Genomic DNA, 12420 nt, shown 5'->3' with positions numbered 1-12420 from the left:
CCGCGCCGCGCGGCCGGCGGGAGGCGGCGGCCCCGCCCCTTTCCCCCGCCCGCTGTAAATAACGCGACACCACAATCAAGGCTTCATGAATAATTTATTCCATTTGAAATTTTTTTAAAAAGTATAAACCTTTTTCATTTCCTCAATCACAATTTGTACAACTCAGTGTTTATGGCATTCGGCAGCAATAGTGTTTGTTCCTTAATCGCTTTTATTTATTTTTTTTTCTTGTCACGATAAATACGACGACTTGGCCCATGGCGTGTGGCGGCTGTGTGAGAAGGTGGGACAGCTCCCTCGGCGTGACCCGGCCGCGCTGGCAGGGGCGGGGAAGGCGACATGTCCAGTGAGGAGGCCACGGGTCGCTCTGCAAGGTCCGCACGTCCAGTTCGCTCGGAAAAACCTAAAGCTAGATGAGTAACAGCCTGAAAAAGTGACCCTGAGGATTGTGGTAGGTCCCAAATCCAGTTCTACTGTAAAGTAAGCTTTACTCCACTGAAAATAAAAAGTACACCCACAAATAATAATAATAATTAAAAAAACCCCAACCCTTTAAGTATGAAGCATAGTCCTGGGTCCTTTACTAAAACAAAACAAAGACCACCAAAAAAAACGAACCTTCCCAGCTGGAGGTTGTCGAGACGGTAATGTCATACAATGTCACCTAATTAACGAATTCTCAAAAGAAACCCAGATCAAAACGTTTATGCAGCATTACTATCAAAACAGACTGATATGCTGTGCCATACTGTTGTGCAGCAAATTATATGGTGCAATAGCATTTTTTAAAACATTTTACTCTTATTTTTGAAAGCTTTAAAATAACGCGACATAATATTTTGATATTACAGTATTAACAAATAGTGCTTGATTAAAGACATCTGCAAGTCTTCATAACAACACATGAAGTTAAAATTACCAACGGAGGTAAATATAGAAATACAATAATCTGCGCCATAACTGACAGCTAAGTAAGAACATAGCTGAGGATTTAAATATAAATTCATTTATATTTAATTATTTCAGAAAATGTTAGAAAGATCTAAACGTTACAGCTACTTTAAAATGTAAGGGTTGTTTGCAAGTACAATTGGTGGCCTGCTGGTCTAGCAACAGGGTTTTCAGAAATCTAATTCAAATAGCAGTGAGTCAAAGGTGACTAAAATGGCTTAAATACAGTAATAGCTAGGTTAAAATACATATTTTTAATCGGAATGGAAGGATCTCAGATTATTCTTTCATTGGATACTTAGGAGAGAAACCTCCACAGCTACTTAACAGAGCACTGCCAGGAACAATACTGCCTTGCAACATCATTTTGAGAAGCTAGAGCTGAAATTTTCAAATATTTGACCTTGTACTTGCTAAAGAACCCAAGTTATTGGATTGTGACAATTTTATTTATAAACCAGCTATTATGTGCACTTAAAATACTTAAATGAAAGTAGCTAACAAATAGGTATGCCCAACATAGTAGTTGGCTCCATGGTGCTGGCAGGTTTGATATGTACATTGCCGGCTGTGACTATCACTCCAGAAATGGCCCTCCTAATCTTTTCTAGTGGTTATAATATTAAAATTTACTTTAATGGCATTTGTGGGGGGAGTGGGAAACTGGCAGCTTTCACAGTTGGAGAGTTTCACAGGAAAGGCTGTGGTCCAGGTAACAGAATACAGTTACACCAATGTTCAGGCAGCTGATTCACTTACCTTTATGAATACAAGTCAGATTTAACACAAAGCAAGCCACAGCAAAACCCAGCCCTTGGAACTTGGCTAACGGAGCCAGGGTGAAAAATGACCACTTAGCAACAAAGCTTTAAAAAGGGGGGGAAAAAAAAAAAAGATAGGACATATAGGACATATGCTTTGAAAATTCCAGTTTTAGGAGCACTTTTCCACTTCAAAAATCTCAGCCAAATGAGAAAAAAAAACCTTCTGTAAGACAAAAATGTGCTGTTTAATCTGCGGTGCACTACCATTATCAACATAAAGTAATGGACAGACCCAGTTTTTAACTCTATTTATCAAAATATGCTAGCTTCTGATTGCACTCATGTTATTTTGAAGAAATGACTGAAAATTTTCATCACCAATTGTACAACTTCTTTATACAAAACCAAAAAAGTTGCTATTATTGTATATACATGATTCAGTGAGACTGTTTATATGAAAGATGACCTCAAGCAGGTATTTTGCATTTACGAAACATGATTTTCATTAACACAGTAAGTTTTGTAAATGCAAGCGAATTCTTCCTTGTAGGGGATTAACAGCGGGTGCACAAATGGATCTTAAAACTTGCTCTTTTAAAGGTTTAAACCAGCAAGACGGACAGTATTAAGACCCAGGACACGGGTTATCGCAACAGGCTCACGTGAGCACTGCAGGAGTTAAGTTTTTAATCTGGCAGTCAGATGAGGAACCCAGAAAAAGCATATGCAGTTGCTCTTCAGCACCCGTAGGGGCTATTTTAGAGCGGCATCAGACATTTGGCATGTGCTAGGAGAGAGGAAGGAAACTACTGAGAAAAAATGGTGACTGTAGACAGAGGGAGACGTTTACGAAAGCCTTGTGATTTGTCAGTCCCTTCCTTAGAGAGGGCTAAGCCTCCTTGGCACATGCCCCAGCCAGAGCCTGAAAAGGGGATATGGGGAAGGCCATACACTGATACTTGGGACCTTCACCACAGTGCCAAAAATACATTAAAAAGGAAAATGTTCAGGGTTTCGTGCTGTTTTTTCCTAGTGGAATAAAATCTGAATACCAGAATTCACTGAGAATCTATATACACCACATTTTCGTTAAACACACACCAATCTTAAAGTCAAGATTGACTATTTTTGCGTTTGTAAAATGGCTAGAGCTGGGCTAAATTTCAGCCTTACAGGAGACTTTGGATAAGATCAGAGTTTTCTGTGCGTTCCGTATCAGATTCATGTTTTATCGCAAACGTGGAAGAAAACAACGCAGTCACCACAGTGCCAAGAATATCTAGGTAACGACAACGCACAATAGATATTCTTGTAATATTAAAACTCGTATACTGGAAATAGATCTGAGAATCTAGCCACAGCCCTGAACCATAACACAAACTTCAGTTGAAGAGTTTATTCATTTTATTCTCACTACAAGTTAAACCACCTACAATATCACTTATATATTGCCATTGTTACTCTGTAAAGGTGTGATATAAAATGCTGTAAGACCCGGTACCTTTTCAATTTATATAAACACAGTGAACTTCATTACTGTACATGTACTCTGCAACTACAGCTTAGCTGTAAATCCCCCACACACAATGGTATGGACATTAACCCCTCTATCCCCATTAAACTGTACATCAAGACAATACAAATTTACTGTCCCCACCCACCCCTTACAAAAAAATAATACTCTAAAAGCAACCTACTGCAACTTTTAATTAAGACGATTACATATATTTTAGACCAATTGCTTTAAAGCAAGAAGGCAGTATAAACCTTCTAGGAAAATTTTTATAAAAGAGGTTAAGAAATATAAGACAATTTATACATTTAAAAACTTACAATAAATAAGAGATGCAGGCATTTTTGAATACTAGGTACTATAATCCAATACAAGAACATCTTGATGTTCCAAAGCCATAGGTTGAAACTTATTGTTCCTCATGTTTCTTCTCATCTCCATGCTTTTAATATTCATTAACCATGACTGGGTACTATGGCTCATTACTCTTCACAAATACTGTGGTTGGGGAAAAATGGTTAATTTTGCTACTAAAAATGTTATAATACACTTTCTGATCATCATTCTAAAGTGTCCCCCGTAGCTGATGACTCAAAGACAGCGGGGCGATAGGTGCCCCTCTCAAGTCAAAACAATATTTGCTGGAAGTAACAAGATTCATACCCCATCACAAACAACTTGCACTGAGAAGAATTATAACTTAGTCCTGCAGTGAAATATCCCTTTTCCTCATTTTTGTCTTGCAAAATTCAGATGAAGATCACAGCATATTCATGATAAAGTTATACAACTGATTCAGCACCACAAAATGAATTGGGAGACATGACCGTCTGTCCTGGGTTGCAGGATCACAGGTTAGCCAGGAGAGTGCATTGTACTGTTCCAGAACAAACCTGAAAAGCAAACAAGCTTCCATCAGGCCAAGAGATTCTCTCACCCGTATTTTACAGTCCGCGTTTAATATCATCCAGTTTCTTTGGTATTAAAAACATAAAATACGTTTGCCAACATTCTGAAATAACATGCCTTCAGAATTATTTCAAGCAGTTCAAAGCTAAACTTTCTTTCGGTGGAAAACTGTCATTTTAACTGTCTATGCTTAATTAACGTCAAGAGGGTCACGTATTTTAAAAAAAAAAAAAACCACTAAGGAAAAATCTGACGTTTTCTCAACAAGTGTCCTGTGTTTACATGAGTCTCTCAGACTCTGGTACTTCAGCATTTCAGTTTTCCCACAAGATTGCCATGCAAGATTCTGGCTTAGCTGTAATTATCTTCCTCTCATTTATGCACCATCTTCTGTGTTACACCTCAAACTCTCTTTTAGCTTGAGGAATTCATTGTCTTTCAAATATTTTCAGTTGTAATCAACATTGATTAGTTAAAGAAGGGCTTCGAGATGTTTGTTTTTAATTGCAGTGTTCTGTGATAAAGCCACCTTTTAACTACTCAAAGCACAGCAATTGATATTGTATCTGTGATGTACTAAGGATAATCAGCAGCACAAAGAAAAAACTAACAGCACAAAAACCAAACAAGTCTAGCTTCACTGCAGCAGTATTAAAAATGAAATGCACAGTATTTTTGCAAGTGATCAATCATAAATACCTGAGCACATCAGAAGTTTGATTAGAATCAAGTGGATGGGAGTGTTTACTGTGGAGTAGCTCGTCTGATTGCACTGAAGGCACGTGGAGGTGCAAAGAGGCCTAAGAAAGGAAGAAAGATGCCAGCAGTTATTGCCTGGTTCAACTACAGCGTATTTTCTTCCCTCTGTACTGTTGCTTCCTTCCCTCTACTGTTGACCCATACCTTGCAGTCACCTTCTATTCCCTGACACACAAGCCAAAACAAATCTTATCCCTAAGGCCATCGACAAGTTCAGGAATTATCAGAATATAAAGGAAATGCACTCAGATCTCTCCTAAAAGCACAGTGCTAGTAGTGTAATACATCTTAGGAATTTTTTTCTAAATCCCTTTGCCTACATTAAGTGATTATTAAAAAAGCAACTCAAGTAGCCCAAGATGCCTAGTAATATACAGACTTGAAAGTTCAGTTGCTTTCCATAAAACTGGTCTATTTATATTCCATGTATAGAGCTGCTTAGGGTAAATAATAAATCCTCTGTTCAAAAAAATGTCTTATACCAAAGCCACAGCTGAGCTTAGGCCAAGAGGAACTGCTAATCCAGACACAAATAAGGCTGAAGAAGATGTATCGGTATCATTAGAAAATAAAGCACAGTATTAGAGATGCTAATTTAAGTAAAAAATTAATAATGTTCATACAAAAAGTTTCCCTGTATACTAATGTATAGCCTTAAATGTGCCAAGTATGTCTTGATTGTGCCATAAAAAGATAAGGAGATCAGACAACATCCAGACAGATGATACAATGACTATCACTTGGCAACAGCCAACATGGAAAACCTAGCTTTTATGCTTTGTGCAATACATAAAGAGGTTTATTTATTATTTTTCTTTTACTCAGTGTAAATGAGATATTACATTACACTTGTATACTTCCCTCTCTACCACCAGTCCCCACGGGAGTCAAACATTAACCAGAGATCTGTCTAGAAACTAAACCTATTCTTACAAAATACCGTAGCACAAAGCCAGAAACAGAAAGCAGTCCAGACTACCGCGAAGAAACCATCAGAAGAGCAGAACCCTTCAGAACATTTGCTACTTCCATTAATCGTTCTTCTTCCCTTAAAAAAAGTGAACCTAAAAAGCCAAAGCTCAAAAATTTAAAACCCGACCTCTCTTGAAGCAAAAGCAGACACGTTCCAAGAGGCATGCACCAACTTTGTTTTAAACATAGCAGTTCTCATAATTCAGATCCCTGCACAATTCTCTAGGACACTGTCCAGGAAGGCGGCTGTACGCCTGCTGAAGTGACGGTACCTTAAGAAACAAGGGACACTGATTTTGTGCTTGAGGACACGCTGACCAAAACCAGTCAGGCAATGGACCTGCTTTGGCAGTTGACACAAAATAACCAAGGGCCAATGGCTGTTGCAGTATATTTGTTACTTCATCGTGAGATTCTGTTGAAAGCAATCGATCTGTACCTTGACCCTGTAAAACAACAGGCAATGGTTTAATATTAGGAGAGCACAAACTTAATAGAAATTATCTGTAGCTTTCCAAACACAAAGCATTTTGAAATATCCACGTGTTACAAGAATCTTGCAAAGAGAATCCAATATCCAATTGATTCAAGACATTTCATAGGAACCTTTCATTCCACAAAAGGAAATGAGCGGATGGAGAAAAACGAACACCACACACGCACACAACTCTGTATTTACTCTAATAGTTACCTTGCCCATATCACCTCCATGGGGGTAGTGGGACCCTGGAGAATGTACAGGGGATCCAGTAGGGGATGCAGGAAGAATATTTATAATATCAGGATCAAGATCATCTCCAGTGTCTAACAAGTCAAAGATTCCCATTCCATCTGCTCCATCTTGAAAAAGAACAAGACCAGTGAATTTCTATAGTTTCCTTACGTACAGGAGATGACAACACATTCTGAAATCAAGTGATTTTCCATATAAATCCTGTGGTTCATTAGAATAAACAGTCTCATTCTTATTATAGGGGGAGTGACAAGGGGGTTTTTTTTGGTTGGTTTGTTTTTACAAGAATAAATCCAATCTACTAACCATTGTTTGTGTTAAAGGCCAGATCCAAGTTTTCAGTGGTATAAGTTGACGATGCTACTTGCACAGACGCAGATGTGGGAAACACAAGTATGTGAGTGCATGATGTGTCCTGTGGGGTATTCAGCTGAGACGTCTGCATATTTAAAGTGGTGCTGCGTCCAAATACTGAGCCGGTCGATACAGAATCTTTGGGAAAAAAAAGCAAGTATTTCCTTAGTTTTGCTAAACCTGAACTATTAGTTCCCTTGCCAGAAAAGAGAAAGAGTTTCTGAAATACCTGGCATAATAATGAAGGACCCCTGCGGTTCCATTGCCACCAAACAAGCGCTGAGAATGCTGGGAGAGTCTGCAGCAGAGATACCACACATTCTGCACATGTCTTTTAGTCTCTTACTAAGGGACTGAAGGTTTCGGCGACTCAGCAAACAACTCCAGTCTGAGGATATAAAGCATATAGGTTTGTCTAGAAGAACGGTGCTTGCTGCAGAAATACATACTTGACCTATAACAGTGTGGGTTCGCGTCTATTAAGTTTCAAACATACAAAGGAACTCTAAAATTATTTAGGTTTTCTTCCAGAAACAGGGACAGGCACTTTATATTACTGAAAAATGAAGGCTTCAAATCAAGTTTTAGACTCTTAAAAATGCTAACATTACCTTTTAATTCCCCGTGTCCTATTCTTCCCAAACGGCCTATTACAACTCTCCATGGCAAAGAGCTCATCTGCACAAGTCCCAAGCACCATTCCCAGAGTTTCTGAAGACCAAGTCTGCGGGCAGAGCCCTTTTTCCTGCGAGCTCTACAATTAACAAAGACAGGAAAACAAAGCTAGAATCCATCTGCAACAAGTTTTTATTGCCATGTTTGGAACTTCTTATTTGCATTAACCTGAACATTCACAGGACCCAAGAACATTAGTATTGTAGTACATCAATTGTAACTTCAGTTTGTTTGGCTTTTTTTAATCGATCACATTCTAACACTGACATCAAAAGCCGGGGCGGGGGGGAGGAGTATGAACACACATACAAACACACTCAGGAATCACATGAAACCAAGTAACATTCTTCTAGAAATTTAACTCAAAACAATATGCACATGATACGGAAAATAACCATTTGCTTTAGCTAGTTTTGCAATATAGTGAGTCTACAAAAGTCAGACTTATTCTTACAGCATCATAAACAAGCTAATTCTTCAGGGGAATGAAAGAAGACATACATGCTAAAAATTAAATTAACAGTTTCATTCTTACCTGTTTGGTACATCAATATTAATTATGCAAGTTTCTAACTGTTCTCCATAGAGATCTGTACAGGATGCAAGAAGCCATCTTTGATCATGAGACAAACAGTAGCCTACAAAAAGTACGTTATACTTCTGGCCAGCTTCTCCAAAAGTTTCTCCTAGTTCTGTTTGCTTGTCCTTTACAGGTGCCAGTATAAAAGGAGGGGTGTATAGGCGAATACACTCAGGTCTCTATAAAGATGACAGAACAGACAATGAAGTTTTGGGAAGCAATTATTCCTAAGAACTCTAGTTAGTTAATGTGAAAGATGCCAATGATTTAATAAACAGGGACATTTCCCCGATCTGCATATTTACACAACCACGTTAACACCACTCACATCAGGGCTCTTAAGAGCAGTTTCCATGGCTAAACCTGGGCCAAAGCCAGTTAACGTTTTCACGTTGGTGGAAGTTGGAAGAGGTCTCCGACACTGAGTAAAAGATGAAAATGCCAAAGATTTTAAATGCTGAGTGTAAATCTGCCGGTCTTCATGTTTCACAGGTTGTAGAAGGTACTGACATGGGACAATCTGGAACAGATTACAGAGGGGGGAAAAAAATAATTACTGTTTCATCATTAGATTAAAAGGCTTTTGAGATAGTATTTGGGTACGCTGCTTTTAGAATTTTACTTTACAATCAAATTTCTCTGGTTCTTGGATCTCTCCTGCCACTTCTTCCAAAGCTATAGGGGACTTCAAGCAATTACTCTCATTGAAATTTTCTTCAGAGAAAAAAAGAATTTGTTTAGAAGAGAATCTTAATTATTCCTCCAAAAAGAGGCCCTCTGTTAACTAGTTTTGCAGCTGCTGACAGCATTACAGCTGGATGCCCATCAGGAAGGAGCGCCGTCTAAAGCGCAGCAGGGTCAGGCTGGCAGCACAGATTCCAGTGATGGCACAAGCAGCTTTCCCGTACTTCACTCGTTATTGGAGTGGGCCACTACATTTCCTCGGGGATAAGACTGATGAGTTTGGAATCTACTATGGGATTTGGCTTTGGTTAATAACACCCAAACTGCTCTAAAAACAATAATCTTCATGATTTAACAGCTGTAGAACTGTAAGCAATGTTTACAAAGCAAATGAAACTTTCACCTTGAGGGCGTTATCGCCTCCAAAACACAGCCAAAGCCAAAGCTACTTTGTTCAGCACATTTCTATAAACGTTGGCTCACCTGCACAGAAATTATATTCTTGATGTTAGAAGGAAGAACCTGAACCATCTCTAAAAAGCAGCGCAGAAGTCCAAGTGTCCACAAACTAGATGAGCTACTGTTCTCATCCTTTTTTTCATATGTAAAAGGATCAATTATGTAAACTACAATTGCAGGCGGATAGGTGATAGCATGTGAATCTCCATCTGTAGGGACTCCGACTTTATCACGATCCATAGTGCTGGAAATGAAATTTTGAAACCAGTTACAAAAAGCTGAGTTTTATAATGATTTATTTTTACTTTAAAACTAAGATCAGATTGCCAAATATTAAAGACCTTTGAGTCAACTGTGGTGTAAACAACAGTCTTTTTATTTCATTTCTGCATGTGAGTTTATCAGCAACTCAGTATTGCTTGTCTTTTCTTTAGCTGCCTTTATTACAGAGGCTCAACAGCACATAGTTCTATTGCTTCAGCTGGGGAACAAGAATACTTACAAGGTCAGTCGCTCAGTAAGAGCTGTCTTTACTACTATAACTTTGATAACAGAAAGTAGAACTTTAAGATGGTACCAGTTATCTATTCCCCACCACCACCTTTAAAATACAGAAGTGAGTAGTTCGGTGAATTTTTTCTCTTTAAGAGAGAAGAAAAAAAGAGAAAATTTATTTTTGTACCACAGCAGACACTGAGATGCAGTTAGAACTGCAGCTAAGACTGGAACCAAAAAGTTCAGCTCCACCATGAATGAACTCTCATTCCCCCTAAAAAGCAGCCTGGTGACTAGAAAAGAAATATAAGATTTTTCTTGAGGGGTCAAGAGTGGCATTAATAGGTTTACATTAGTTGAGCTGAGTTTTTGGTGGGTTTTTTTGTTTGTTTGTTTTGTTTGGGTTTTTTTGTTTTTGTTTTTTAGCCAAAGCAGGTTTGACTCTGCAGTTCATTACCTTTCAGAAACCTCTGGATGGGGCTGTGCAGGCGCTGAAGCAGTATCTCCAGACATCCCTGCTGTTTGCAGTGTTGGCTGTTGCTGCTGTCCTCCTGTTTGCCCGTTTTGGACTGTTGCAGCCTGAGCGGGCAGGGAGGCAGAAGTGGTATTGTTCATGCTGCTAAAAGGCGGAAACGAAGAAGGCTTGCTTGTTGGTATCCCACTGCCTATACTGGCAGAAGAGGATGATGGGGCAGTGGTAGTCAGCGTTGAATTAGCTGTAGTAGCTGCAGAAGACATGGCACTGTTTGATGTTGCCGTCATAGTACTACTGGTGGGAGCTGCAGGAGCAGACGACGGTGTGTTAGGATTCCCAGCGTTAGCTGTCGCTGGAGGCAGAGCAGATGCCGGCTGGCTGGAGGGAGGGACCAGATTTGTTTGGGAAAGTAAAGAATTGTCCAAAGGCTGAGAAGCGAGATAAGGACCTAAAACCAGAAAAAAAAAAGTGTAAATTTTATATTGCAGCTGTTTTTAAGCATACTTCATCTATGCAAGTTTATAGTTTTAACAAAACGGAGAGCAAACCCTTAGCATACATTTTACCTCCCAAACTAAAATATCTGTATTAAATTTTCAAATTCCAGTATTCTCATTAAGACTCTTTCAGAAATATCCAGAAATCTATTTTAAAAATATTTTTTTTTTCAGCCATGTTGAATTGCTATAAATCACTGCTTCAGAATTTCAGTCACCAATACAAAAAGACAACCAAAGTCCCTGTCAGGCAGCAACACTGCCGTTTCCTAAAGATACTGCTAGATGAGAAGAAGCCATTTTAGCACACATTTAAATATATTGGGAGTTTGGAATTCCGCCCCCCCCCCCCCCCCCAGCTTAAAACCAGAAAGCTGCAACAAACAATAAGACTCAATGAATAAATGCAACAATTTCTTCTCCTCTACTGGAATGGAGTAAGTGGTAATTGTATGAAATAAGAAACACTAAAACCAATTCATACCCAGCTCATATCTGCAAACTTGGGCATATAGTTTAAGTTTGGAAAACGCTTCATTGTTGGTGTTAGCTGTCTGTGAGAACCATTCTGTGACCAGCTTCTCAGAAAGCTTCTTTGAAGCAGTAGGTCCAACTCTCATGATCCCATCAGGCAATAACTTACAGATAGGTCTGTGCTGACCAAGCCTGCATGACTGCAAAGAAGGTAAAATAGAAGATGCAAGATAAGGAATTTGTAAGCCTTAAAAACTGTTAAATATCAGTAACATTTAATTCTAGAATACTACACCAGTATGAAATATTTAATAGTGATTTTATGGTTTATTTTCAGGTTTTCCTAAATGCAAGAAAAACAGGTTGATACATCATCTACTCTAATCTTAATCACAATCCAAGTAATACATGCATTTAATTAATTAATTAAATGTAGCTAAAACAATTAAAGTGGTAATACGGAGTTTTACCACTGAGTGGCGTTTATCAGATAAAGACTCTCAAAACAGCTATTACTAAAAGGAATGGTGAGCAACATGAACAACCCTTATCTTCCAAGTGCCCATTCCTAAAATCCTTTCTAGCAGCTTTCTGAGAGAGCATTCTGTGCAAGCATTTATATCATCTGAGACAAGCCTGATAAGTAGTTATGAGTACGTATTAAAAACAGTCTTTCAAAAATCCATTTCACTGCTAACTGCCATAAATAATGTACCTCATATATTGCAGTCAGATCCCTAAAGAAGCTTCTTGCTCCATTCAGCAGAGCCTCATTTTCAGGGCATACCACAACATAAGCAACATCTCTTTGAGATCCGTAAGGTTCCAACATCAGCCTCTCCCAATACGGCAAAGCAAACGGAGACAGCACCAGAAAATCGTAATCATATCCCAACAAAAATGTTGGGATTGGCAGTGGTTCCGGGGACTCATCAGTTCCTGGAAAAGCAAGACACGTTTTCCAATATATTAAGCAGAAAGCTTAAAATTAAACACCCTGCTTCTAGGAAACATGAATAGAAAAACACACTGGCCTTCCTGGCATCTAACAGGAAGTAGCACTGCTTGTAAATGGAATAGTTCTCCTTTTAACAGATACTAATGAAAAACCTGCATGTATGATCCA

The 12420-nt window shown here is 38.8% G+C and overlaps 1 protein-coding gene across 1 annotated transcript in view; it reads right to left on the bottom strand.

Annotated features, from left to right (window-relative positions):
* Positions 1-77: 77 nt before the first annotated feature.
* Positions 78-12420, bottom strand: part of MED13 (mediator complex subunit 13) — a 57892-nt gene continuing 45549 nt past the window's right edge. Inside the window, exons 18-30 of the mRNA XM_082328678.1 lie at positions 12010-12233; positions 11305-11494; positions 10306-10771; positions 9378-9597; positions 8539-8730; positions 8166-8389; positions 7567-7709; positions 7185-7343; positions 6908-7093; positions 6560-6708; positions 6141-6314; positions 4837-4937; positions 78-4121 (exon numbers count right to left, since the gene is read on the bottom strand). Of these exons, the coding sequence (XP_082184804.1) occupies positions 3989-4121; positions 4837-4937; positions 6141-6314; positions 6560-6708; positions 6908-7093; positions 7185-7343; positions 7567-7709; positions 8166-8389; positions 8539-8730; positions 9378-9597; positions 10306-10771; positions 11305-11494; positions 12010-12233 (2561 nt within the window). The 3' untranslated portion in view covers positions 78-3988. The remainder of the gene's footprint in view (positions 4122-4836; positions 4938-6140; positions 6315-6559; positions 6709-6907; positions 7094-7184; positions 7344-7566; positions 7710-8165; positions 8390-8538; positions 8731-9377; positions 9598-10305; positions 10772-11304; positions 11495-12009; positions 12234-12420) is intronic.

This window comes from Platalea leucorodia (assembly GCF_965183815.1).
Source record: "Platalea leucorodia genome assembly, chromosome: 16".
Lineage (NCBI taxonomy): Eukaryota > Metazoa > Chordata > Aves > Pelecaniformes > Threskiornithidae > Platalea > Platalea leucorodia.
Note: the sequence above shows the minus strand (reverse complement) of the source record. Positions and strands in the feature narration are given on the sequence as shown.